Source organism: Aphelocoma coerulescens, chromosome 23, assembly GCF_041296385.1.
Source record: "Aphelocoma coerulescens isolate FSJ_1873_10779 chromosome 23, UR_Acoe_1.0, whole genome shotgun sequence".
Lineage (NCBI taxonomy): Eukaryota > Metazoa > Chordata > Aves > Passeriformes > Corvidae > Aphelocoma > Aphelocoma coerulescens.
The window spans coordinates 6,765,163-6,791,610 of NC_091036.1; the positions used below are offsets into that span (position 1 = coordinate 6,765,163).

The 26,448-nt window shown below is 45.3% G+C and overlaps 2 protein-coding genes across 5 annotated transcripts in view; one reads left to right on the forward strand and one right to left on the reverse strand.

The window, feature by feature from the left end:
- GRHL3 (grainyhead like transcription factor 3) overlaps positions 1–26,448 on the forward strand; it is a 116,904-nt gene that overhangs the window by 6,457 nt on the left and 83,999 nt on the right. The window lies entirely within an intron of this gene.
- MYOM3 (myomesin 3) lies at positions 152–24,961 on the reverse strand. Its single transcript, XM_068994416.1, has 37 exons — positions 24,791–24,961; positions 22,265–22,409; positions 22,050–22,124; positions 21,296–21,461; positions 20,913–21,070; positions 19,854–19,949; positions 19,129–19,217; positions 16,744–16,788; positions 16,413–16,553; positions 15,732–15,893; positions 15,323–15,464; positions 15,035–15,234; positions 14,711–14,764; positions 14,436–14,563; positions 13,650–13,833; positions 12,469–12,643; positions 11,749–11,870; positions 11,066–11,253; positions 10,795–10,921; positions 10,205–10,383; positions 10,015–10,129; positions 9,585–9,741; positions 9,176–9,285; positions 8,659–8,703; positions 8,392–8,528; positions 7,140–7,284; positions 6,018–6,077; positions 5,268–5,335; positions 4,904–5,014; positions 4,214–4,301; positions 3,551–3,589; positions 3,248–3,353; positions 2,327–2,490; positions 1,730–1,766; positions 1,595–1,617; positions 1,452–1,507; positions 152–754 (listed from the first exon to the last, which is right to left on the reverse strand). Exons 2-37 carry the CDS (start codon positions 22,369–22,371, stop codon positions 458–460), a joined length of 4,296 nt encoding a protein of 1,431 aa, XP_068850517.1. The 5' UTR covers positions 22,372–22,409; positions 24,791–24,961; the 3' UTR covers positions 152–457.

Genomic DNA, 26,448 nt, shown 5'->3' on the forward strand with positions numbered 1-26,448 from the left:
GATTTGCAGGGCCATTTTTATGTGTGGAGTGTGTCCTGACTTCCCATACACCCACAGATGGAGTGGTTTCATCATGGATATACTCAAAGCAGTGCTGAGATGTCACCAAGGGATTGACTTTAATGACACACACACAGGCTACAAGAAAATCTGTTACATGCAGTGATTTAATACAAAAAACCTCCACTGAAAGCCTCATGTGTGAATCCTCTGGTATTTCCCCTGCAGATTTACCAGGGCAGGGTCTCTCTGGAAGGTGAACATGCAGTGTACACACGTGAGCACACACACACACACACACACACACATGAGAATTGTTCTCTAACAACTATCAAAATACTGAAATATTACTAAAATAAACGTAGAGACACAAGCCTGAATTTTAGGGCAGAGACACTGAAAGGCATCTGAAGGAGTTAAATTCCTTTCAGAGTCAGGGAGACATAAATTAACTGATTCATTTGGGCTTTTTTGTGGTAATCCCAGGTGGGACTTCCTGCTCTGTTCCTACTGGGATCTCCCCGTGTTTATAGACACTGATAGTGACCTGCCCTGTTTCAGACCCGTATTTATTCTTGACATAGATGCTGTATTTTCCTGTGTCTTCATTGCAGACTTTTTCTATGGTGATTGTGACCATTGACCCCTTCACATCCATCTTGTATCTGTCCTTAAACACGATGACCTTCTCGTTTTTGAACCAGGAGATCTCTGGGTAGGGATCTCCAGACACACAACAAGTTAAGCACAGGGTCTGTGGTGAAACAGAGAATAGAGATGGATTATGGAGTTATAAATGAGCAAGGAAAGTCAGTTCATAGAATCACAGAATTTAGGTTGGAAAAAACCTTTAAAATTGAGTCCAGCTCTTAAGCAGCCCTGCCAAGGCCACCACTGAACCATGTCTCCAAGTGCCACATCCACACATCTTTTAAATTAAGGACCATAAAAACCAGTTCTCACATTTTCCTTAGGTGACATTCCAACACTGCTACTCCTTTTCCTGATATCCTCCAGTACAATCAGGATTAACCTGCCTGAATTCACTGGGCCTGACTCATATTTGTGCTACTTTCTTTTTATAGATTCTCATGCTGTAAAGTGGCACTTCCACAGGCACACGGTGAGTTTGCAGTTACTTTACAGGTTTTTATGCTGCCTGTGGAAAGGGGAATGTGACTCAGAAATGTAAGCAGGGAGTTGGTCTGATGGCAAAATCAGGCCCAGTACCTAAAGGCCTTAAAAATCCAATCCTATGAAATGGGAAGACAACAGAAAGGATCTGGCTGTGCAGATGACCTAGGAGGGCACCACTTCCCACCTCTGGCAACTGCAGCAGCTCAGAAAAGCTGCTGGCAATGGACAGGAGGGGAAAACAAGGATTTTTCCTCCCCATCAGTGATCCTTCTGTGTCTGTGCAAGGACCAGTTAACGGAGTTACTCAATATTACCTTGTCCTCCATGATGGTGGCAACATCTGGCAGACCTTGAACGACCCTGGCACGACCTGGGAACAAACAAATACAATCTTTCAGTTTTTCTTATCAGCAAACTTGGCTTTGTTTCACTGAAGGAAAGAGAATAATTTACTTACGCTTTTCTGCTATTGCTGCTTCCCTGAATGGGAGAGAAAATGATTGTGGTTTTATTTATTAGCCATTATATTAACAATTTAGAGTATGAGACTCAAAATAGATTTAGCTGTGAAAACATTTAGGCAGGAACTTACTTCAGCCTCTTGTGCTCAGCCAGGGCGTCTTCAAAGACTGCAAGAAGGAAAGGTTTTAGGGAAAGTTGCCTTTTGTTTCGTTTGACTCAGTAGATTTAACATGATGTTGTTGTTATCAGTGCTGGGATTACATGGATAAATGTAATTACCCTCTAGATGGTATCTACCCCTGCCTTAAGGAAACACAGCTCTGTTTGTGTGCTGCTGAAATAAGTGGGTCTGAGTTCTCTCTTTCCAAAGAGAAGTTCAGAGGAGGAAAAAAACAACAGTTTGGAAAAGCCTTTGTAAACCTGAAAATTCTCTTTTCCAAGATGCCACCTGTAAGCTCTGTTGTCCAGTGGAGGAATTGGACACATCCCAGGAGCAGCTGCCCCCCTGCTCATCCTTTCCCCAGCAGTGCCAAGGCTCCCTAAGGGCTTCAATCCTTTTTCCTGCCCACTTCCCCTCTCCTCCTGCTTCTGTGGGCCCTTCACTGTCCTCCTTACCCCAATTCCATATGGAAATCAGCTCCAATAAGGGAGAGAGGAGTCCCTGCCCCTGATTTGAAGGGCTCCTGGAAAGCAGCTCAGGTGCATGCCATGGTGTGACTCAGCTCACCTTGCCCAGACAGGTCTGTTGACAGCTTGTGGGAGCTGTTCCCATCGAATAACTCCAGGGTGTATTTGCCCTTATCGGCCTCCGTGGGGTCCAGGATGTGGAGCCAGATCTGATTCATGGTGCTCCCAGCTCTCATCCTGTCACGGCTTTCCAGTTGTTTCTCCCTGGGTAAACAAGTGATGTAATTTCAATAATATTTAGGAGAGCTGGAGAAATCAGAGCGTTCACTTTTTTCTAGACCTGTAGTGGTTGGAAGTGTGGGAGTCAGGATTCATTTAATGGAGAGAGGAAATCCCATGGGGCTGTGCTTTTAGGCAGCTTGCCAAAGCTTCACAAACTCTACAAAAGACCTCTTAGTTCTTATTTAGGAGACTAAATACCATTTACATGTTGAATATTTGTAAGAATTTAGCCCTTGAATGTTATTAGAAATTCACCCTCTTACATACATGTGTAGGTGGCATCTAATAAAACACCAGTTCTCTATTTAGGAAGACATTATGAGGCTAAATTAGTCAGTGTTTGGGAAGAATTTTGTAATTTTGGGAATATATTTTATTCAGAGTGGGGGAAGAGAGTGCTTTAGGAAAATGTGAGTAGTAAAAATAAAGTGTTTGAAAAAATTCTGTCTGTAACCAAGGAGGCTGTAACTGAGAAGTAACCTAAGTGCAGCATCATTATTATTCTAGTAAAGATGATCACTTATAAATATTTCTGCAGTGCTAAGATAAAAATAACATGGCTGTTCGTTCTGGAATTCCCAGACATGTTCCAGGATGAGAGTGAACCTTGGTTTTCAACCCTCACTAACACAAATCTACAATGGCCTTAAAAATGTATGGGCTCAGGCCCAAATGTTTAATTTTGGATAAACAGTTACAAGGGCTCCTGAAGCTTTGCAAATATTTTTGGGGGACTCACTTGTGATACCAGGTTGTTTTCATGTAGTCTGTGTAGTACTTGACCTCTGTGTAGATTTTGATGCCTTCCTCAGTAGGCTGGATTTTCAGAGGTGTAGCAGAAAGAGCTGGTGGTATAATGGAAAGACTGAAATTGAGGAGGAATGCACAAATTTACCTGTTCCATAACAAAATCCCAGCTAAAGGAGCAGTGAGGGGATGGTGCTCTGGTTGTTCCACACCCAGGGACAGCTCAGGAGCAGTTGGCTCTGGCTGTGCCATCCCACCTTTCCCCCTCTGCTGCAACTGCTGAGAGCTGACATACCACTGATCCTGCACAGCTCCTTCAGAAGCTCTTCAAAGGCTGAAAGACAAAGATTTAAGTGTTTATAAATACAGTACTTAGCAAATCACATCCAATCTACCAATTAATTTCACTATGGTTGGGATGTTTTATATCCACGAGTTATGTGTTGTCTTTTTCTGTGGCAAAGCTCACTGGGAATGGAGTTTTTGCCTCTGATTCATTGGTTTTCAGATGCTGGGCATTTCTTACTAAATTTAGATGCTCCTATCTTCCTTCACACTCACCATGTGCAACCAGCTGCCTCCCAGACAGGAGATTTATGTGTCAGGTTTAAATGATGGATTCCAGATGTCGGGGCAGGATTTAATCTTGGGCAGCAGAATCTTCTGATTAATTCTGGGTTGAAGTGACTGAAACATTCCTGAGCTTTTATCTGTGGGGCTTGACAAATTTATAATGCTGTCCTAGCTTGAGAAATGACTGCAGGTGGAAATGACATTAGGATGTAGAGCAGGAAACTTCAGATTTGACCAGTAACTTTTTAATGCAGGTTTTAACTCCTATAAAAGCATGTAGGACATGTAGGTTTCATAGAAAGTGAGGATATTTGGTTTTAAATCCAAAATGAACACGGGGCAGGTGTGTGAGTGTGTCTTATTGTGTGATCCAAGGTTCTCTTACCTCCTTTTGTGAGGTCCAGCTGGGTGGAGTCCTCTCCTCGGTTATCTGAAACAACTGCTTTGTACAGGCCCTCATCTGCTTTGGTTACCTACCAAATACGTGTGTGCTTGTGTAGTATTGATTAAAAAACCCAAACAAGCCCCAAAACAAACAACACCCCTCCCAAAGAAATTTCCCATCTACTTGAAACAGGGCAGGATTTGGAAAAGGGGAAAAAGCTGAGATTTTCTTCTTCCTTCCCAATGAATTTGGTTGAACTGAGCAGAAGTGAGGGGGGAAAAAGGGTCAGTTTGCCCCAAAACCTCCTTTGTAGTAGCTCAGCTTTTGCCCTCAGTCCCTGTGTGAAACCTGAAAAGCCCTCAGGCTCTTTTCAGCCTCTCAGGAAGTGTTAAACTTTCAGCAGCCACCCACTGTTAAAAACATCTTATTTCTTTTTAGGGCCTTAGAATCACAGCCTGGTTTGGGTTGGAAGGGACCTTAAAGATTATTTTGTTCCAACCCCCTGCCATGAATTCCACCAGAATTCAGATTCAGAATCTGACTGTAACATTAAAAGTTTCTTCTCTTCTGCTTTTCTCAGTGTTTCTTTCACTCAGTGGGCACTACCTAAAACACATGTGGAATATTAATAAGATCAACCCATATTTTTTGCCATTTTCCTGTGAACCTCTGAGCTGTTTGATGTTTCACCTTTGTGATCTGCAGAGTTCCCATCCCAGTCTGTGGATCAAACCCTCCACCAGCTCGTGCCTTGTGATTGAAGAACCACTGGAAGTTGGTGTCCTTCCTCAGGTTTGTTGCCTGTTTGAAGTCAACATTTAGAAGTCAAAATACATTTGATTTCTGAATTCTTGGATGTCCTAATATGAAGCATCACTTACATTACTCCAGAATCTGACAAACTCCCTTCTTTGTTAAAATTTCTGCCCCAAATAAACCATCTCCTTGCTGTCACTGGTCTGCAGCAAAGCATTTGCACAAGCACTGCTCATATCCTCTGAAAATTTACACCTAAAATTGAATGCTGAGGGGATTCAGCCCGGGCTCTGTGTACCTTGCAGGTGAGGAGCACTTCACAGCTCTCCAAAACTTTCCATTTCAAGTTCTCTATGAAATGTGGACCTGGAAAAGAAAATAAATGGATGAAGTGGTGCCTTTGCCATGTTTCCTGCGGGAGGGCCTCCATCTAGTGCTGAATTCCTGCAGTGCAGCTGGGAATTCCCGAGTTTGGCAGAGAATAGGGAGGGAAACTGTGAAATAAATAACTTCAGACACACTTTCGTCCTATACTGAGCAACACGGGACCCGTAGTGGGATAGCACAGTCGTTATTAAGTGAATATTTTTATCCTCACTAGAAGGGACTCACCTTTCCAATTGTAGTATTTCTCCTCTGAATTTGTTTTATAAACTTCTTTATTCATCAACATAAGATGGGAGGTGAAAGTGGAATGCATGGATCTTTATAAACTTAGCTAGAAATCCTGCTTTCTACAAGGAGAGGCAGTGGATCTTAATTACAGAATATATATTCAGGTTGGACAATTTTCAGAGGTTGAAAGTGTTCAGTGTCACAGCACTGATGCAGAAGATCTCTATTGATAAATCTGGCTAGCTTGGCTAAAACTATTTCATTGTCTTGATTTTTAAGGGCCAGGCAAAGTATCTGAAAACAAGGAGTCTTGTCCTAGTGTCTTATCAGCTTAAATAATGTGTTTAAAAAGATGATAAAGTGAAATAACTTTGCTTGGGTTTTGCCATCCTGGCATAATTCTGACAAGTCCTTAACCTTTGGTTGATCTTACCCTGCTTTTTCTTCCACTGTCTCCGTTTTGCTTCAGCTTCTTCTGCTACTTTAGCAAAAGCTGTGGAACAGCAAAGGACAAGGTCAACACCCCCCCATACTGGATATTTCTTGTACCAAAGGTGTTATCATTAGAGCTGTGCTGTTTGTTTATGCTGAGAGCCTAATGTTTCTTTTCATAAAAAATGAAAAGGCACCATTGAATACCTCACCATTAAGCATTTAGCAAATTAAATACAAGATTTGACCATATAAAAGGGTAAGCCAGAAACCCTGAAATTAAAATATTTAAAAAGTAAGAAAACCGAAGAAGGCAGAGAGCACAACCACATCTAACTTCAGTATCTGCCTTTACATTGTCAGTATAGACAAATGTGCACTTTTAGAGCACAGCTCATCAAATTTATTTTCTATCCTGAACCCAGCAAGTGCTGAATCACTCTGGGAAAGTGCCTGTGTCTCTCCAGGGAGTCAGGGACACTGGACATTTTACAGACATTTTCTATTCAAAAACTTAGGAAGCTTTAGAAGGTCACTTGAAAGCAAAGTGCAGAGAACTGAAACCAGAGATAGGCACGTGATGGGGAAGGATTTGAATGAGAATCTTGTTACTTTCTATTTTTAATTAATTTTAGGAGGCTCTCTGTACTGCATGTCCAGGGAGCTGCGTGTTCCATGTTGAGCTTGTGTGCCATGTCCTGGAGTGCAGTTGACACAATTTCTTTATTGCTTTCAGGGCAGTGCAATGGACCAGCTGCTAAATACACTGAATTTCCAGCCTGATCCTGCCCTGAGATAAATGACTACACACATGCTGCCAAGGCACAGTTCACCATTGCAAGCTAATATGTGAAACATTTGAAAGAAAGAACTAAGCATTCCACTTCAGCAGACTGCTTTTATCATCAAGCACCTATTTATAAGACCAAAAGCTTTAATTTATGGTAAAGAGAGATTCAGATAATTTCTTAAATGATTCCTGGACTTTAAATGTGGGCTAAAATTTGCCCTCTCCATTCCCAGTGTGCCATTAGAACTGTTGGAAATACTTTGGGGCCTTAAGTGCCTCACAAACTTTCCACTGAGCATGGCAGTCTATATTTGATCCTGAATTTCCACTTACATTCATCCACGAGAACGAGGGTGAATTGATTTTTGGCTTTCCCATCTTTGAGCTGGGCTGTGTACACCCCTTTGTCATCAGCACAGAAATCCTGGATTATCAGTTCCACAAGGCCTTTCTCTTTGACAAAGTTGATTTTGTGTGTCTGTGTAAAAAACAAAGAAAATAGGATAAACTGAAGAGTTTTTCCACAGTTCCAAGGTCAGATCCTGGCACAGCATCTTCCACAGCAGATATTCCAGTCATTTTGTATCTGTATCCTTATAAACTCCCCTCATCCTACAGGATAATGAAGGCAGTGCACTGTGCTGTGCCACGCTGTGGCATTCATCTGTTATTTGTGTGTGTAGGAATGGTAGAGTTGCTTCCAGCACAGAGAAAGTTGCTGTAAAACCACCTAACACAAAACATTCTTCCTTGTTGGATTTTACAGAGCTGAAAACAGAATGTCTGTGATTTTTAGTGTCAGGGAAGAGTTGCACTTGGTTATGATCTGTGACATGGAATTACACACTTGGCTAGGACGAGGAATATTTCCCCTCTCTTGCCGTGGTGCAGGTACCCCTGAGCCTCCTGCACCCCGAAACTGCCAGGTGCTTAAACACAACTATCATCACTCTGCCTCACTGCCCCGTTTGCTCTGAGCAAATACTGCCCTTCCAAGGAGCCTGACAAATGCTTTTCATTGTGCAGAACCGTGTCAGTTCTCCAGTGGAGAGGAGACAGATTTCAGAAGAGATAAAGCCTTAGATAAGTTTGTTACATGTTCCTTTCACCCCTGCAACAGGGCACTGACAGCTCCAAACTGCTCTGGCCTGGTCCTGTCCTTTGTTCTGGGGGGTCCTGGTCGTTGGCATTGCTGCTCTGCACTGAGCTGACAGCCCATGATTTATATTTGTGCTTCATTCTCAACTGTTCTCCCCTCTGGTCCTCTCATTCCAAGTATTTTTTAAATGTTCTAATATTAATTTGATATGGGAGGACAAGGAGGAGGCCTGAACATTTTTGTGGATGTATGAGGTGGTTGGAAGGTGCTGTAACACGCAAGGCAGGGTTATTTCCAGTGCTTTGGCCTGAGAAATAAATCACTTCCATCTGCTTTTAGAATTGATGAGATTCGTCTGTATTCAGTTCAAAATTCCCATCAAAATATCTGATGGGAATTTAGAAAACTGGGAATGTGCTCACTTGCTCAACCTCCCTGTTCAGCAGTGGGAAAGTAAATCAGGATTAAATGCAGAAGAAAACCTACTGGGGTACTGGTGAGCTCCTTGTCGTTGAAGATCAGGTGCAGCTCAGCGTTCGGGGACAGCTTCTCCACCTCCAGCCACAGCCTCACTTCTCCTTTCTCCAGAACATCAATGTTCCAGCCAGATATCAGCTTGATCACTGGCAAACAGAGAGAATCCCACAGGGGAATCACAGGCACACCACAGGATTTGGCTCAGCCAGGGTTGTGCTGGGGTTCCCCTTTCCCAGGCTGGCTCTGTGCTCGTGGCTTTTTGCTGCTTCAACTTACGTGGGTTCCTGATTTCGTGGCTACGTTTCAATAACTTGTCCAGATCTGAAATGCAGAGAATAAAAAGTCAACTCTAGGCCAAAACAAGTCAATTGTATCCATTTAATTGAATTTGTTGATAAACTTTATTTATGTCAAAGAGAAGATAAAACATTCGATAATGGGGAGGACTAAAAAAGGTGGTGAAGGTAATTGTTGGTTATATCTGAATAAAATGTTGGTTGGATCAATTCAGGGAGCATGCTAAAGAAGTTTTAAATCACTGTGACACTATAGCCAAGTGTGAAATCTGAACTGCAATGGAAAAATGACTTTGCAGGAGCATGGAATCTTTCCTTAGGGGACTGTAAAAGAAACTGCCCTTGAGCCTTCAAGGAATGGGAAACATCTTTTTAATGACACCATTAAGTGACATTAGTCACTTACTATTCTTCTGCAAAAAACTTTCCTCTAAACATCTAAGATTAGAAAATTAGGGCACATTAGTTTTTTGTTGTTGGCAATTACCAGTTTTTACCTTCTTTTGTTAAAGTGCAGCTGGCAGAGATATCATCATCTACATCCGTGACCTCCACTGAATACACACCCAGGTCCTTTTCTGAGGGCTCTTTCAGTATAAGTTTTGATCTAGAAGTAAAAGGAATAATAGCAAAAATTATATTTACCTCAGAAATGATGCCTCCTTTAACAGAATTTGATATACCAGAACAGGAAATACAGAATTCGTGGGAATTTATAAATGACACGAGGAGCAAGGTAAAGATATTGGGAATATGATGGCAGATGCTCCCCAGATTTCATGGACACCAGGGCTGGGAATCAGGGAAAGGAGAGGGCAACATTTGGCTTCACATTTTTCTTGGTGTTTAAAGTGTTCTTTACTCAGCAGTCCACGATCATTTTCTCAGTGTGCATCGGATATTCACCTATTGCCTTTCTCTTCAATCTGGACTCTGTCAGCATCTGGAGGTCCCTCATAGTCCTTTGACCAGATAAATTCAGAAGAGTCATTCTTTTCAGGAGCTTCAAAAGCCATATAAATGAAACCCTCTTCATCCACCCCGAGCTCAATTTCATTTGTGCCTGTATGAGCGAAAAACCCACAAAACATTCCTTACCAAAGCAGATCAGGGCTGAGCTTCAGCACATCTGACTCAAAAAACACCCCCCAAAACCCCAACCACACAGTGCACAGTTAGAGCTAATTAATTTGGGCAGCTTGAGTTGTTAATCTTTGTTTTACTGAGGGTGTTTCTTGCTGTGAAGCAAGTAGCTGATGCGTCATAAAGCAGTTTTTCACCGAAATAATCAATTTATTTACAGACTGGCCCAATCTCATAGCTTTTAGTTTCATACCAGGTTTGGTTTTAGCCACCACAGGATCTGAGGGGAGTGAAGGGGGTCCAACTCCAGCCTTGTTCAGTGCTCTTACTCGGAAAATGTAGCATTTCCCTGTCTCCAGGTCTGAAACCTGTAGGAAACACAGCCAGAAATTAATGTCAGAACTAAGAGAAGCAGCACTTGGTCACTAAGAGCAGATACAGACCTTCATGTGGGTGGTGGCTATGGGCTGCTTGTTTATTTGTTTCCACTCCTCTGAGCCTTCTTCACACAGGTCTATGAAATACCCTGTGACTGGCCCTGCTCCCAGGTACAGCGGAGCTTCCCAGTGCAGCTGCAGGGAGGAGTCCCTCACTTCAGTGCACCTCACGTCGTAAGGAGGGCCTGGCACACAAGGGAGCAGGGAAAACTGCAGTTGGGTTGGGATCAGAGAGCAGAGTTCAAGGTAACAGCTGGAGGTGGCTCTGTAGGGGATGCCTTCTATGGTAATTAGGGGTAGGTTTATAAAATAGCATAACCAGCTGCTTTAATGTTACTTGCTGTGGTGTTAAGACAAAGGGATTAAGCGTTTAGATCCAGATTCTTCATTCTCTGGAAACAATATTATTGAAAATACCTGGGTGGTGTTTCTGTGTAATACAGGAATAATACCCTGCATGGGAACATCCCTGGAAGTGTTTGTGTGCTTTTCTGTCCTGGGAGCAACCAGATCTGTGGTAGAAATCCCTTGGAAGAGTGAGGAGATAACAAATACACCTGGTGGTGTTTTCCTGGATGGTTTTACATGAGCGATACCTGGCTCTGGCATTGTCCATTCCTCACATCTGAACAAGTCGCTGGGCTCGGACACTTCCCCAACTCCAGCCCTGTTCATGGCACGGGCACGGAACTCGTACAGGTGTCCCTCCTGCAGGCTGCTGACCTTGGGGTGCAGAAGGGCAGACATGGTTAATGCAGCCCTGTGTGGGCTGGGGAGGGCAGCAGGGCACTTCTGGACTAGAAGAAGTAGAGAGAAGCCAGCTCAACCCTTGGTCCAGCTGTTCCCAGCTGTGCTCCACATGGATACCGTGCAAACTCGCTGAGGAATTGGCTGAGTGTTGACTTCATGCCAGTCCAGCTCAGAGTGGTCGTGCTGGTCCAGAAAATAACCCAGGATCTTCGTTCCTCCTTTGCGCTTCGGGGCTTTCCAGCCGATGGTCATCTCAGCCTTGCCACAGTGCAGCAGCACAAAGCTGTGTGGGGCCGAGGGACAGGCTGGGCACAGAGGGACAGACAAAACAGAACTGGTCAGCACAACGTCCACGTTCTCATTTGGAAGTCACAGCAAAAGTCATGGATGTGTCTCAGGATGTTTCTTGCCTGGTGCTTTATGGTTTGTGTGACAGAAAACATAGAAGCAGTGGGTTGATAAAATGGGGAACGTGGAGGGTTAGATCCTGGATGGTGTGGTTGTAGGATTTTCTAATTTCCCTGAGAAATTCCCAATGTTGATTTCAAGACATCACATAATCAAGCACTTAAAATGGTCACTTGTACCAGAGCCAAATTAACGTTGCAAATGTAACACACTGCTAGGTCAAAATGCTGATTAATTAACTGTGTCCACGCTTGGCAAGTGTAATTGGTGGCAGAAGCTGCAGGGTACAAGAAAATGAGTTCCCTTCTGTTTTGTTTCTCAGACACTGTCACCATAGCAGGCACTGGGAGCTGTGCCTGACAGATGGGGGTTTAATTTTGGTCACTACTCACCGATCGCCGGCCTGACAACGATGGGATCTGTTTCTGGTGAGCTCTCACTCAGCCCTGCCTCGCTGACAGATTTCACACAAAACACATATTCTTTTCCAGGCTGCAGCCCAGGAACAGTAAATCTGGAAGAGCAAATTAATATGTTTGTGTTTGCCTGTGCAAAGTACAGGTAAACAGTGCTTAAACAGACAGCAGCACACTTTAATAAGGCTTCGTTCTTGCAAAATCATTATTTGTCACTACAAATTAATGTGTCACATGAAATGGCTCCAAATAAATCACAGTGGATATGGATCAGATGGAGAGGAATCACCATTGGCAGGGAGATAAACAGCACTTTTTAATGGACTTTTTCTGCTTGACATGACCCCCACAGCTGGAGAGGGACTGTAAATCCTGCATGTGATTGACACTGACCTACTCTACTGGAAAACAGGCAAAACCGTGGAATGTGGTTCTGCTGGTGCCCCAAGGTCTGTGTGACTGTACAGCCCCAGCCTGTGGAGAGCACACAGCCTTTGCTGCCAGCTCTGGGTGTGAAAGTGAAGCTTGGAGCAATCCTGAACCCTCCAAGAGGCCGTGGTGTTGGTGTGCGTGCCAGCCTGTGTGTGGGGACTGAAGGAAGTTCTTTTTTTATCTGAAACATGACTCCAGTCAGAAACAGAAGAATCCAGGTTGGGCCCCTGTTGTCCCTCAGTGGAGCAGAGGAGCTGAACTCACTCATTGCATGTCACTGGCTTGTTATTGACTGTTTGCCATTCCTCTGTGCCCGTCTCCCGGCAGTAGATGTAGTAGCCAAGGGGCTCCAGGCCATCCTTTGGCTTGTCCCACTGCAGAACAACAGATGTCTTGGTGTCTCTGAAAGCCAAAACCTGAGATGGTGGAGGCAGAGGAGCTAAAAAAGGAAAGAAACAAACAAAAGACACAGACAAAAATAGTGATGGTTAAAATCTATAATTTAAAAAGCCCAAAATATTATAAATGGGTTAGTCTGCTTGGTTTATTCACCTTTTCCAGAGCACCATTTTCAAACTGTTGCCCAGAGAAGCTGTGGCTGCCCCATCCCAGTAAGTACCCAAGGCCAGGTTGGATGGGGCTGGAGAAACCTGAGATAGTGGAAAGGTGTCCCTGCCCATGGATGAGCTTTAAGTCCCTTCCAACCCAAACCATTCTGGGATTCTGTGGAATCAGAACAAAATGCCACAGACAGGGGCCCACTCTACAGGATCTATTTTTGTGCTTGGGTTTGCCAGATCTCCTCTTCCTGTCCCACTGATTTCAGCACTTACCCCACACAATCTCCTCTGAATTAGAGGGGGAACAAAACTCATCTACTGATTGTCCTTGGCTCCACCCTGACCTGGGACCTGCTTCACTCTGCAGTGAATGGACACTGGAGCAGCTTCAGTGTGGGACAGTTTACAAATAGAGAGTGAGTGCTCATCTCTCTGCATAAGAGAAACACCAACATGAGCCTTTGCCCCTCTTGCTGTCAGCTCAGTCCAGGAAGACCACCCAGAGCAGCCCTGCAGAGGCTGCTGTCCTGGCTGAGCCCCCCAAACCAGGCTGCTGCAGCCTCCTGTCATTCCTTCCACACTGTCACCTCCCTCACACCATGCTGGAAGCATCCTTGGATTAAACACAGGCTTCAACTGTTCCTATTTTATTAAATGTAATTCCCCACTCACTGCTTGCTTAGATTTACACTGCCCTGACCAACTGCAAACCAATTAAAGAAGGATTTAAGGCTTTAAGAGATTTCCTTATATCAAAGCGACTACTGTGTAATCATAGACCATGAAGTTTAGAGGAGAGGGTGGGCAGGGGATCCCCCTCGTTCCTTTCAGAGTCAATCCCCTTCTCCACATCGTTAGTGCAGAGCAGAGTAATGAAATAATTACCCAGTTTTGCCCCGGCAGTGACGGGCGGGCTGGGCAGGGAGGGCTCGCTGATCCCGTACTTGTTCACGGATCGCACGCGGAACAGGAACGATTTTCCCTTAACCAGATCAAAGAGTGCAAATCTTGGGGAATTTGCTGGCATATCCAGGTTCACCATTTGCCAGGAGTTGCTGCCTACGAGCGACTGTAATGGAAAAGGTGATGATTTACAACTCCTATTGTAAGCACAAGCCCCTCCTGACCAATAACAGAGCAGGTCTTTGTAGGAAAGGAGTTTCAAATAACTCCAAACAAAACACAGAACAAAGCCATAAATGACGTATTTCTTGTTGATACACACAAACTTTTTTCCCTTGGCAACAGAGGGCCCCTTTGCTACAGGAGGTGAGAAATGAGAATGTATGAAAGGAGATTGGTGGAAGATACTAATTAACCAACAGAATGATTAGTGGGGAACGGGACAGTGAGGTATTGTGTAGTTCTTTGCAACTTTTCCATCCTTCAGGGCTGTAGGGCAGGAACAGTTCTTCCTGTTAGAATTCTGCTACTGTTCTGTGGTGTAAAAGTTACTTGTTTATTCCCTGTTAATCATTAGTCCTGGAGTTGGTGTCAGGATCAGGATCATGGCTCAGGGGACCTGGGGGCTGGAGGAGGCTGAAGCAGCCGGATTTGAGGCTGGATCTCCCCAGTTCCTGACTGGGAATGGCCTCACCTGTGCCATGGTCCACACGAGAAACAAATGGTTCTGCTCTGCAGCTCCCGTCCTGTGTGACACTATTTCCTTACCTTTTCCACATAATAATTCAGGGGCTCTCTGCCTCTTGGATCCGGTTCATCCCAGGCCAAAGCCACATAATCTTCTCTGACCTCACTTGCATGAACATTGGTGGGTGGCAAGGGAATTTTGATGTGTCCTATGGGAAGGCAGGAATGGCTTTATTTCAGTGATAACACAGCAGGAAAACCAAGTTCTTTTACAATGGATTCTGTTCTCCCACTGTAAATTAAGATTTCTTCAATATAAAGAAGGAGACAAACGCTTTGGGGAAATTTGAACTCACCTTCCAGGTCATCCTTGGATATTTCTATCATCCTGCCCTCATCGTATGGAATCACTGTAATGGCAAACAGGGCAGTGTTATCCACCCACAGGAGGTGCTTGGGGAGAAACACGGAACCCAGGACTGGGTCATTTGTTCAATGCATAATTACAGACATTTTATGTCACAAACAATGGTATTTTGAGCTTTTTCTGTTCAGAGTGCTCCCAAGATGGGCTCAGAGAAGGCATTTGTGGGAATGGGAAGGATCTGGACAATCTGCACTCAGTTATTCCTGCAGTCTCCCATAGGGAGGGAACAAATTGTCCTGGGTTTGGTACCAACCTGTCACTCTCTTGTCCCTGCTGGCATCGTGGGTTGTAACGGGGTCACTGGCCTTTGAAGGGTGGCTGATGCCAGCCTTGTTGACAGCCTTGACCCGAAACTGGTACGTCTGTCCCTCAGCAAGGCCCAGCACTGGGCACCTGCAGCTTTTCACAGGCTGGGCATTGCACTGCACCCACTCCTCCGAGCCAGCCACACACCTGCAAGGAAGCACAGCCCACAGGGTTCCTTCGTGCTATTTCCACAGTAGAATGAGGGGTTTGGCTCAAAGAGGATTAACTGACAGACCTTTCAATGAGGTATCCCAGGATTGGGCTTCCTCCATCATCACTGGGTGCTACCCACGAAAGGACCAAGCAGTCTTTGTTCACATCGTGGCATTTCACGTTGAGGGGGGATCCTGGGGCACCAGCTGTTAGTGCTGCAGCGTCTGTACCAACACCAAGTGAGGGTGCTTAGGTTTTGTTCTTTCCTCTTCCAAAATTTTCATTGAATAGCTTAATTTTAAGTGTCCAAGGGCCTATCCCAGTAACACAAATCCTATTTTCTACTACCGAAATCACCAGTGAAAATAAGATTTGGTCACTGTGATAATTGTATCCGTGCTCAAAATTGGGAGCTATTTCCTTGTGTGTGAGGGTGGGAATTCCTTTCTGCCAAGGCAATAGGAAAGGAGATCTGTAGGTTCTGTAGATACCTCTAACAAACACATAAGTGGTCTGCTCCTTGTATCCATCCAGCGAGGGGACACGGATGGTGTAGAACCCCTCATCCTCTTTGTGAGCACACGGCACTGTCAGAGAGGCCTCACGGTCCTGGTACCTCAGTTCCTGACGCTCTGAGTCCTGCAGCAGCTCCCCTGTGGAGCAGGAAAAGGGAGAAAGGAATTTCACCTGGATTTGCCTGGTTAGGAGTGGTGGATTTCCAAATGCAGCAAAAAACACAGAGTGAGATGAGAGATCTCTAAGACATTCCTGACATTATTGTTGTGCCTTCAAATTAGAGCCATGGACAGAAAGGTTGCCAAGATGGAAATCTTTGACTGCCAGCAGAACAACACGGAGCATCCAAAAGTTTTTCTCACTGGATAAGCACAGACTTTCAGAACACTTGGTGCTTTCTCTGGATAGACTAAGTCTCTCAAAATATTCTTAAACATCCCAGAATATTTTAGTGGTATCATCCTTTACAAATAGGGAAAAGACAGACATTAGATAGTAACATCTATAGCTTGAGCAGAGCTGAGAGAGCAGCTCAGGAATCCTGAATTTTAATTTTTTTTTCTTTTTTTTTTCTGTGAATATTCAATCACAACTATGAATTCCAGTGGGGTGTTCCCAGAGGTAAATGCACATCAACTCAGCTGTTGCCTACAAACCATCTCTGAACCAGGTGATGCCTCGTTGGTGGTCCAGTAAATCAGAGGAGAAGTAACAGGAGAGGGTGAAAGGCTCCTTTTCTCTCGCAAATAAGGGTTTCAGTGGAAAAGCAAAATCTGCCTCTCTGGCCAAAAGGGATCCTATGGAATAAGAGTAAAAATCAGCATGGTAAAGAGGCTTCCAGAGCCTTCCCCCTGTAGTATGTTATTGCCATATATTTAGAGTGGGCCTTGCATGTGCAGTCAGGCTGACAGGAAAAGCTCTCAGGGAAAAAATAATCACATTGCATCAGGCTATAAAAATAATTAATAACATCAATGATTTACTCACTTTTATATATTTCTGAATCAAATCCTGACTCCTTTCCATAATATTCTATAAGACAAGAAGAAAATATGTTTAGCAAATCTCATGGAGTGTTTATGTTCTTAAAAACACCCAGTGATGCTCAGCAAACTGTTTTTCTCTCAAGCCAGCCCTTAATTTGAACCTTTAAAGTGTCACCATGGGGTAAAACTTTAATTCATTTGACAGCTGATGCCCTTCACAAGCCCCTGGGGATGTGTCTGCAGAGGAGATTGTTCCCATGACTGTTCCAGTGTGAGCAGTCCTGCTCTAAATGCTCACGTGCACTCAGTTACTCAGAGCTAAGGAGGGGTTTGTCACTTTGGCTTCTGCCTTTTCAAGCTGCACTAGGCAAGTAAAAAACAAATAAAATAAAGATTTGAATAAAAGCAACCCCCTGAGTTTTAACAGCATTCCCAGAGGATGACTGGGATTCTTGAAAACTACCAGTGACTGGGACTTCAAGATTTAACCAAAAGAAAGGATATTTGTGCTGAGACACTGAGGTAATTCCTGGAGCTGAGGGAAGGATGTTCCCAAATCAGTTGTTTCTGGATTCTCTGGAGGCATCACAGGTGGATGCTGGTCCACCCCACCTGCTCTGACCTCTTGGCATCACAGCACAGTGTGAAATTATTTGGGCTGAAATCCAAGAACTGATGCACCTAAGATGAAACTGAGGTACTTTTCTCTCTCAAGTTGCAAGAAAATGCCCATAAAATGAAGCCTGTCCTTCCAGTGGCTGAAGTTTGGCAGCAGCAGACCAAAAGATGGGGAGTGAGTGTTACCACTGAGGAGGAGGGAAATGTAAAGCACTGGAGGTAAAACAGCCTCATCCCAGGTCCTGTGAGACCCTCAGTGATGTCTTCAGGGAAAGGGAACTGGGGATCCCAGGGCCCTCCCCTGGCATCGAGGCCTTTCCCGACAGCGAGGGGCCAGGGGAGGAGATGCCATGGCCTGCCTGGGGCATGAGGAATGTTTCCAGTGGAGGCAGGATTAAGGCCTTGGTGTAATCTCTATTTTCAGAGCAGTAAATGCAAATAGCAGAAGGAAGACTCGGGTTACTGGGATGGGTTTGGGAGGGAGCACTGGGGGCCCCTCACCAATGTCTGCAGTGGTTTGCAGAGCTCAGCCCTGCTGAGGGGCAGGTTAACCAGGCACTTGGAGGTGAGGAGAGCTGTCCCAGCCAGGCCTTGCTGTGCTAGACCACAGGCCCTGTTCCATCCTCATTCCTGCTCTGATCTCAAGGATTCCAGAGGGAATTGAGAGGAGTGGGTGATTATTGGCCTGGATTTTTTCTTTCAGGCTGCTGCTGCTTTGTGGCAAAGGCCAGTTCCTGTTGTGGCCATACTGTGAGAACCCCCTGGTAACTTTTCCTGTCTTTCTGCTTTAGGATAGGGGGAATTTAGGAATCTGGGAAGGCTGCAAATGCAGGGTTTCTGGGCTGTTATACACATCCCTTTAGAACTGGTAAATGCCTGCTGCATATTTCCAGATATGCTGAATTTTGACACTGTTTAATTAAAGGACCTAAAAGATGTGATAATACACTTCTCTTACAACCCTGGAGTCACGTTCTTCTGTAGGGGTCTGTATCCCAGACAGGATTCAGAGCAAAATACGGCGTGTGAAAAATAAGTGTGGTAATAACACAACCCATGACACAGGGCTCTGTCAGTCCCACTGAAGGGCTTAATTGTCTGCAGTCCTGTGAGCCTATTCTGGTCCTGCTTTTTATTAAAAAATTGTAATTTGGATATAAATATATGAAACATGAACAGCCAAACTGTGATCCTGTGAGACTGTTCTGCATTTTTCCTAAAGCTTGAGTTAATTTCCCTTTTTAAGTGCTGGTGGTTTATTTACTTCCTTCCCCACGTCTGGATTTGGCTGTGCACAATGTGTATCTGTGGAGTCCATGCCTGTTATTTTAAGAACAGCACAGATCAAAGAAGAAAATCTTGCATTTGCCCTTGGTAGTTACTGATTTCAGGGGAAAATGTGGAACTCTCTGCAATAATGCACTGAGAGGTCCCTCTGAAAGCCACAGTTCTTGGGAACCCATTTCTTGCTTATCTAAGCCTGTTGTGTGTTTAACTGTGGGGCTGTTTCATAGCAGTCCAGAAGAAATAAGCACCTAAATTTAGTACAATTTTATCCCAGTGAAAGGACAGCTGTGTCCATATGGAATCTGAAAGGAAAAACTTTGGCTGGGCCCAGAAGTGACTAAGGAAGAGAAGCTGTTCTCTCAGCTCCTATCAAACTACTTTGCTTTTCCAGAGTGCTTGTGTGTGCCTATCAAATAATGAAAATATTTTGAAGACTCTGCAGTATTTGAAAGTTTAAACACAGAGGAACATTTGTACTTACTCCTGACAAGCACTGTAGCAAATGAATAAGCTTCACCATACTGGTTCTTTAGTTCCACACTGTATTCAGCAGAATCTTCCATGGAGCATCTGAGAAAAAATAGTTCCCCTCCTTTTTAACTTTCAGTTATTCCTATTTCACAGGACAAATTCAAAGGGGTTCCCCTTTAATCCCAGAGGTGTTTGCTTTTCATTCAGAAGCTGCTTTTCCTTTCAGTTACGAGGATTTCTGATACTTTGGGGTCAATTTTTTCTCTTGAGACCCAGAAGCAAAACATTTCAAGTACTGAACAAGCAAAAGGCCTGTGGAACACTTGATTCCACTGAAGATCTGCATTTGTCTATCACTGTATAATTCACAGATCAGAACTAACGTTGTTCTGCTTACACTGATCCTCCTTAATCACATTCTTGTGTCTGCTCATGAAGTGCTTGATTTGCTTTCCTTATCCTGAAGGAAAAAATGTTACTGATGCATAAAAAGAGGAGCAGAAGCAAATTAAACCATTAAATTTTGTTTGATTTTGTTTTATTTTCCTAAGATATTTTAAACCTTGTGAACTGCTGTGGATTTTGGCAAAGGTTTAGCTCAAACACAACACCCTAAAGGCAGGAAAGGTCAGATTCCAGAAGAATTACTTGTTTTGTTTATCATACACAAACTGGGAGTTTTGGGAGAGCAGGTCTTAGTTGAAAAAGCAGCTCAGCCAAGGGCATAGACATTACCTGCTGATGTGCAGGGTCAGCATCCCAAATTTGTTTTGCATCTTGTATTTTCCTGCTGGGGCTCGGCGGGGATCGATGGGGATTCCATTTTTATACCTGGTGGAAAAGAAGGAAATGTGCTGTTAGGAAAGGACCCACATCAAACACCACAGAAAAGAGGAGTAGGCACAATTCCCTCTTCTACAGATCTCCCTCTTCAATCCAAAACAGTCTGGCAGCTAAACCCAGACCCCCTCCATGGTCCTGTGTGGCTGCTCAGCCTTGGCTTTGCATTCCCTGCCCTGCAGCTCCTGTGAGGCAGTTCACAGATGTCTCCTCCCTTTGTTCACCAGGGATGTGTGGGAGGTTCAGCTTCTCTTTGCTCTCTGAATAATTCAGAGAGGTCGTTCTGGAAGGACACAGGACACACAGAGTTCCCACAGAAGCAGAGCTGGCTGCCTACGAGTCATCAGTAATGCAAATGTTTGCACACTTAAACCTTCCAGGGGAGGAACGGTCAGTCACTTTAAACTGATCAAAGTACACTTTGCAAATTGCATTTTTGAGGTGATCTTTCCTCTGTTTCTGCTATTTATGGTGCGTGCTGCACTCAGGCCCAGTCCATAACATCCTCCCCAGTGGTTGGTTAACATACAAAGGGAGTAAATGACACTTGCATTGTATTTTACAAATTGTAGAAGCAGCAGCAGTTTAATGCTGAAACTCTCATGGCGTCCAAGGCAGCCAGGCCTTGTTGTGGCGTGTTTGTGGTGTTTTAGTGCTGAAAGGAGGTTCTGCTCTTTGAGACTTAAATCCCAAGTTTGCTTGCGGGAAAACCAAGGGAAACAGGGAAACCTTCATGAACGTCAGCCCTGTCCCAGAAGGATCCCATAGGACTGTCACTGCTTCCAGGCCCCCGTGCCCCTCCTGGTCCTAGCACTGGGACTGGACTGAGGTGTTTTCTGTGACCTCTGCAGCTCTCCCTCCCTCCCTCCCTCTGTCCCTCCCTCGCTCCTGGCAGGACAAGGCTGTCATTCCCCGTGTGCCTGTGCCCGCAGGGCCTTGCTGGCACTGCCATACCAGGTGGCCTGTGGCACTGGGGACCCCAGGGCGGTGCATGCCAGGGTCACGTCCATCCTCTCCCAGACCGCGTGTGCCCGCAGCGGGATCCAGAACATGGGCGCCCGCCCCGAGCGCAGCTCCAGGAATTCCTTCTCCAGGCAGGCCTTTTCCATCGCCTGTGAGGGGAGACACGGAATAAAGGCAGTGCAGAGGGAGGCTGTTGTTACACAAATTCTCTGACACGGGGGACCTGCGATAACATTCCAGTGGCAGGGGTGCAAGGCCTTTAGTTGGGGAAATTTTGGGGTTGTCCTAACTCCTGCTTAGGTGTAGGATCCTCTCCAGAGCACAATTTTAAGCCTGTTGGCATCTCTGCTGCCGGCAGAGGTGTCTGCTCTGACCTTCCTGCGCAGGCCCTTCCGGTCAGCCCTCACGCGGAGCAGCCTGCAGGTCCGGATCACCTCCTCTTCCATCTTCTCCATGTCATTCCCGAAACGAATCCTCTTCTGCCCTCTCTGTTCCAGCTCCAGGATGTCAGCTTCCCTTCTTAGATTGTAGTCCCTGGAACTACATGATGATAAAAGCCGGCAGAAATCAAGAAAACACTTTTTTCCCCCTTTTTGGGGGGGTCCTTTTTGTTGTTTATAGCACATTTTTTAGTTAAATCGGGAGTGTTAAGGTCAGGAACACCAGCCAATGGAACGTCAGGGAATTATCCCTCACAGGAACCAGCAGCACTCACAGAAGAGATCAAACTTCCATGGGGACCCACTGTTTGACCACTTTTAATCCCAAGGAGGAAGCTGGGAAAAGGATCAAAGGAAGGAGGGATGTTGCTGAGATTTTCTAGGAAAGAGGGAGAGTCCCACCTGTTACCATTCATTTATTAATCCGTCAGTATTTTCCATGTATTCCTATAAAATCTGGTTCCTCTCACACCCTTGCATGTGAGCAGGGCAATGTTCCTCATTATCACATGGCACCATCATTTAATTTCCTGCATTGTAGTTGAGGCCCGGTGTTTTTAAAGGAAGAACCTCTGGATTGAACCTGTTCTTTTTGCTTCCAACAGAATAAGTTGGAAGTTGTGACCCTGATACAGGGCTGGGATGTTGCCTACAAGGTTAATTGCAGTTATAGTAACTCCTGACTTACTTTGATGTTTTGGAGGTCAAGGCAAGGGCAGCTGCTATCGATAGGTCTGAAAGGCTGAAAGTCTCCTCTTCATCACTTCCAGGGGCAGATTCATGGAAAAGAACCCAGATAATGTTCCATCATTTCATGAACTCAAAATTCTACAAATCTGTGGCTGTGTGGAAAGCCCTCCCTGGACCAAATTGACTCGATCTGTCCCTGACTCTGGGACTTACCTGGTTTTGAACCTTTTTTTCCTGGTTGTGGAGGTCATTTCCAAGCTCTGTTTCCTCTCCTCCTTCTGCTCCTCCTCTCTGTGGTGGAAGAAGGCTCGGGTTCCCATGGTGGGATGTCAAAGCCAAACTTTCTTGCTGGAATAGACTAAAACATTCAAGTCAGACACTTTAACAGAATCTTTTTAAGTCCTTGCTTTGCTTGGGCATTCAGGGGCTGTAGTGAAGGTTCATATAAGAGTATTTTCTGACATTCACACTATGAGAGGGGTTTGCTTCATGATGCTTCTGTGGAAAGTGGGATCAGGGGAAGAAATGAAGTCTCTCAAGGCAGCTGGAGCTGTCCCAGAACAGGTGATAGGCAGCCCTTTGTGGGTAGTTTTGTTTCCTCAGGACTTATTTGGAATCCAGGGGTGGTTTGGTTTGGAAGGGGCCTTAAAGCCCATCTCATGGGCAGGGACACCTCCCACCAAACCAGGGTGCTCCACCAGTTCCAGCTGCTGAAACAGAGCTCTCTCTCATGTTCCCATCCACAAATCTCTAATTCCCCATTCCCAGGCTCACACAGGAACAGTTCCAGCTCAGGACTCCAAGAGCACAATGCTTCATCGAGTCCTTTGGATCCTGAGGGGTCAGGTGTTTCTCCTGAGCTCTTAGGGAAGGGTTGAAAAATCATGGAGAAGACAGCATCCTTCCAAATGCCAGGCTGAAAGGAGTAGCTCAGCAAACAGCAGGATTTTCCCAAAGAGTGACCAGGGAAGCTTCCCACAGCAATCCCACCCAACAGGTGAAACAGAGGAGCAAACATTGGCACTCCTGACTCCCATCCATACCCGGCTGTTCCCAACCTCTGCCCTGCCCTGACTCCCATCCATGCCCGGCTGTTCCCAACCTCTGCCCTGCCCTGACTCCCATCCATACCCGGCTGTTCCCAACCTCTGCTCTGCCCTCCCATCCATGCCCGGCTGTTCCCAGCCTCTGCTCTGCCCTGACTCCCATCCATACCTGGCTGTTCCCAACCTCTGCTCTGCCCTGACTCCCATCCATGCCTGGCTGTTCCTAATCTCTGCTCTGCCCTGACTCCCATCCATACCTGGCTGTTCCCAACCTCTGCTCTGCCCTGACTCCCATCCATGCCTGGCTGTTCCTAATCTCTGCTCTGCCCTGACTCCCATCCATACCTGGCTGTTCCCAGCCTCTGCTCTGCCCTGACTCCCATCCATACCTGGCTGTTCCCAACCTCTGCCCTGCCCTGACTCCCATCCATACCCTGCTGTTCTCAGCCTCTGCTCTGCCCTCCCATCCATACCCGGCTGTTCCCAGCCTCTGCTCTGCTCTGCCCTCCCATCCATACCCGGCTGTTCCCAGCCTCTGCTCTGCTCTGCCCTCCCATCCATGCCCGACTGTTCCCAGCCTCTGCTCTGCTCTGCCCTCCCATCCATACCCGGCTGTTCCCAGCCTCTGCTCTGTAAATCCACAGCTCGCTGCTTTTAGGCTCTGACTAATGGGTGGGCATTAAACTAAAGTCAGTTTTTAAAGTGGATCCCTGCTCATCTCCCTCTCCTGCAGTTAAATCCAAACCACCCAGCACAATCCTTGCACTGTGCACATTTACAGGTTCTAAAAGCTCGGGTTACTTTGTAAAAGCAGCTTTGCAAATGTAATTGTTGCTGAATAGAATTTGCTCAAACATACTTGTAAATCTTTCCCTAGCTCGTGTTCCATGACTGAAATTTTCCCTTGGCAAATTTTCTACCTGGATTTGAGCTTTGCTGCTTTCGAATCTGAACTTGATAAAAATACAAACCCTCCTCTTTTCCTGGTACAATTTTCTCATACGATTTTTTCTCCTGGACAGTTTTCTGTTGATGTAAATAAATTTCTTATAAACAGTCCATGGAAAAGCAGAGTTGTTGTGGCAAATGCAAAATATCCCAACATGCAAATGAAAATACAGAATTATCTTGATAACATTTCCTTAGTGGGCATTAACTTTGGAAGAAACAACAAATGCTGACAAGTAAAAGAAGAAGAAAATAAAACAGGCTTTTATGGGAAAAAAAATCATTGTAATTTCATAGCTTCTGCTCTCTTCAGAAGTTGTTCAGCTGCAGAATGAGTCCTGCCATCCTGGGCATCAGAGCCTTGTTTCCACGCTCATGAATAATTACTGATACAGACTCATTTTTTACCATATAATGGTTTTTATTTTTCCCTGGACAAATTTCATTGTTTTACATTCAGAGTTCTGATCTGCTGAAACCTACACTTTTCAATTCAAATGCATATTATTTTCTAAACATGCCAGTAAAACAGAGCAGATGCTGGTGAGAAAACATGAAGCAAACCAGGATTTTCATCAGAACAACCCTGGAAAATCAATCACTAAAGCAGATACGATCACAAAGCACAATCTATTTCTGCAGTGCAAGTCAATAAAGCTGTCACAGAAAACAACTGATGCTGCTATGAAGATCCTACAAAATCTTACAACAAACAGCAGTTTATTTACAGATAAACCAAACTCACCCGGTGAAGGCTGCAGGGAGAGCCCCTGTCCCCAGGCAAGGGAAGGGACAAAGGAGCGTTTCCTTCTCCCTGGTGATGACACTGAGAATGACTCTCCCCAAAAGAATGTTCCCCATGTTGGAGTGCCCATCCTGCAGTCAAATATAGCCCCTGCCAGGCCCTCCCCAGGACAATGGGGATGGCCCAGCTGGGGACACTCGGGCTGCTCACTGCAGTGCCAACCAAACTCCCTGCCAGCTCTGCCAAATCACTGCCTTTGTCAAATGATGTAAGGAGGGACAGGCGCCTCTAAAATCCAGAGCACTGGATTATGCTCTGCTCTTTTAGGAGAGAAGCTCACAAAGTACCTAAACTGAATTATGAATATTTTAACCCTGCCCAGGAATGTCCCTCGGGGTAACCTTGCCATTGCTGTGTAACAGAGTGGCATCATTTGCTTTGACATCTCTTTAGTGAATGTCAACTCCAGGCAAATCCTGGCAGTGTCTGATTACACCGGGAGCTGCAGCAGCTCTCAGGTTTTGGTGGGCTGTGACTGTTTTATTTCCTCTTCCCAGCAAACAAAGGCTTGGTGACTCAAGAGCAGGTGAGCTTTGTGTATCCAGCAGCCCAGAGTGGTGTCTGAGGGTGAGGTCAAAGAACAGAGATTGCTGATTTTCCATTTATTTGAGGTAGTCTTGCAGTTCCAGCATTCAGGGAAAACCCTGGCCAGATTTGAGAAGCAGGTGATGTGTCTTGAAGGCCTTGTGGGAATGAATTCTACCATCAACTTTGGCACAGTACCAGTAGAATCCATTTCTAGGAACCTTGTTTGCTTCACCATCCAAACAAAGAAGAAACCCAGCAGGATCAGCACCAGAACTCCCAGGACCTCCAGGTGTGAAGTTCATTTAGTGGCTGTTTGAGACATTCCTAAGAAAGCACTAAACAGGAAGGACTGGGCTGGCATGTCTGAATGCACTTTGCTGTGAGCTGAGCTGTTGAAGGGAAGGAACACTTCCCTTTCATTGGTTTTGGATCCATGGCCACTCAAGAGCTTCCCTGAATTTTGTATATGAGAAGTAATGTGTAATTATCATCTATTCTGCTTAAAATGAATAATTTCATCCATTTTGTCACATCAACCCTCTGTTATAAAATTTATTTTCTATAGAGGGGCAGGCACTGATCTCTGGTTTCTGTGAGCAGGGACAGGACCCAGGGAATGCCTGGAGCTGGTTCAGGGGAGGTTTAGGCTGGATATCAGGGAAAGGCTCTTCCCCAGAGGGTGCTGGGCACTGAACAGGCTGCCCAGGGAATGGGCACGGCCCCGAGGCTGCCAGAGCTGCAGGAGCGTTTGGACAGCACTGCCAGGCACAAGGTGGGATTGTTGAGGTATCTTTGCAGCACCAGGAGTTGAACTTGATGATCCATGTGGTCCCTTCCAGCCCAGGATATTCTGTGAGCTCTCCTTCATTCTGTCTCCAGAATTTGGAGCTTCCCATTTGTCCCTCGAGTAAGATTTTCCTCACAGAACTTGTTAAAAAACTCACCGGTGATTTTTCATAGTGCTCAAACACCCTCCAGTGCCAAAATAAAGGAACAAACAGGGAGGGAGAAAGGGATCCTTGGCTTGCAGAGTGTTCATCCCCGGGCAAGGATCCCTGCTGAGCTTCCAG

Bases quoted from the DNA above. Each gene is read 5' to 3' on its own strand.
- MYOM3 (XM_068994416.1), bottom strand. From the start codon at position 22,371: ATGGGAACCCGAGCCTTCTTCCACCACAGAGAGGAGGAGCAGAAGGAG. The intron at 15,465-15,731 runs GTATCTACAGAA...GTGTTGGTACAG, and splicing joins CACTTATGTGTTTGTTAGAG to ACGCTGCAGCACTAACAGCT. The intron at 14,564-14,710 runs GTGAGTTCAAAT...GCCTTCCCATAG, and splicing joins ATCCAAGGATGACCTGGAAG to GACACATCAAAATTCCCTTG.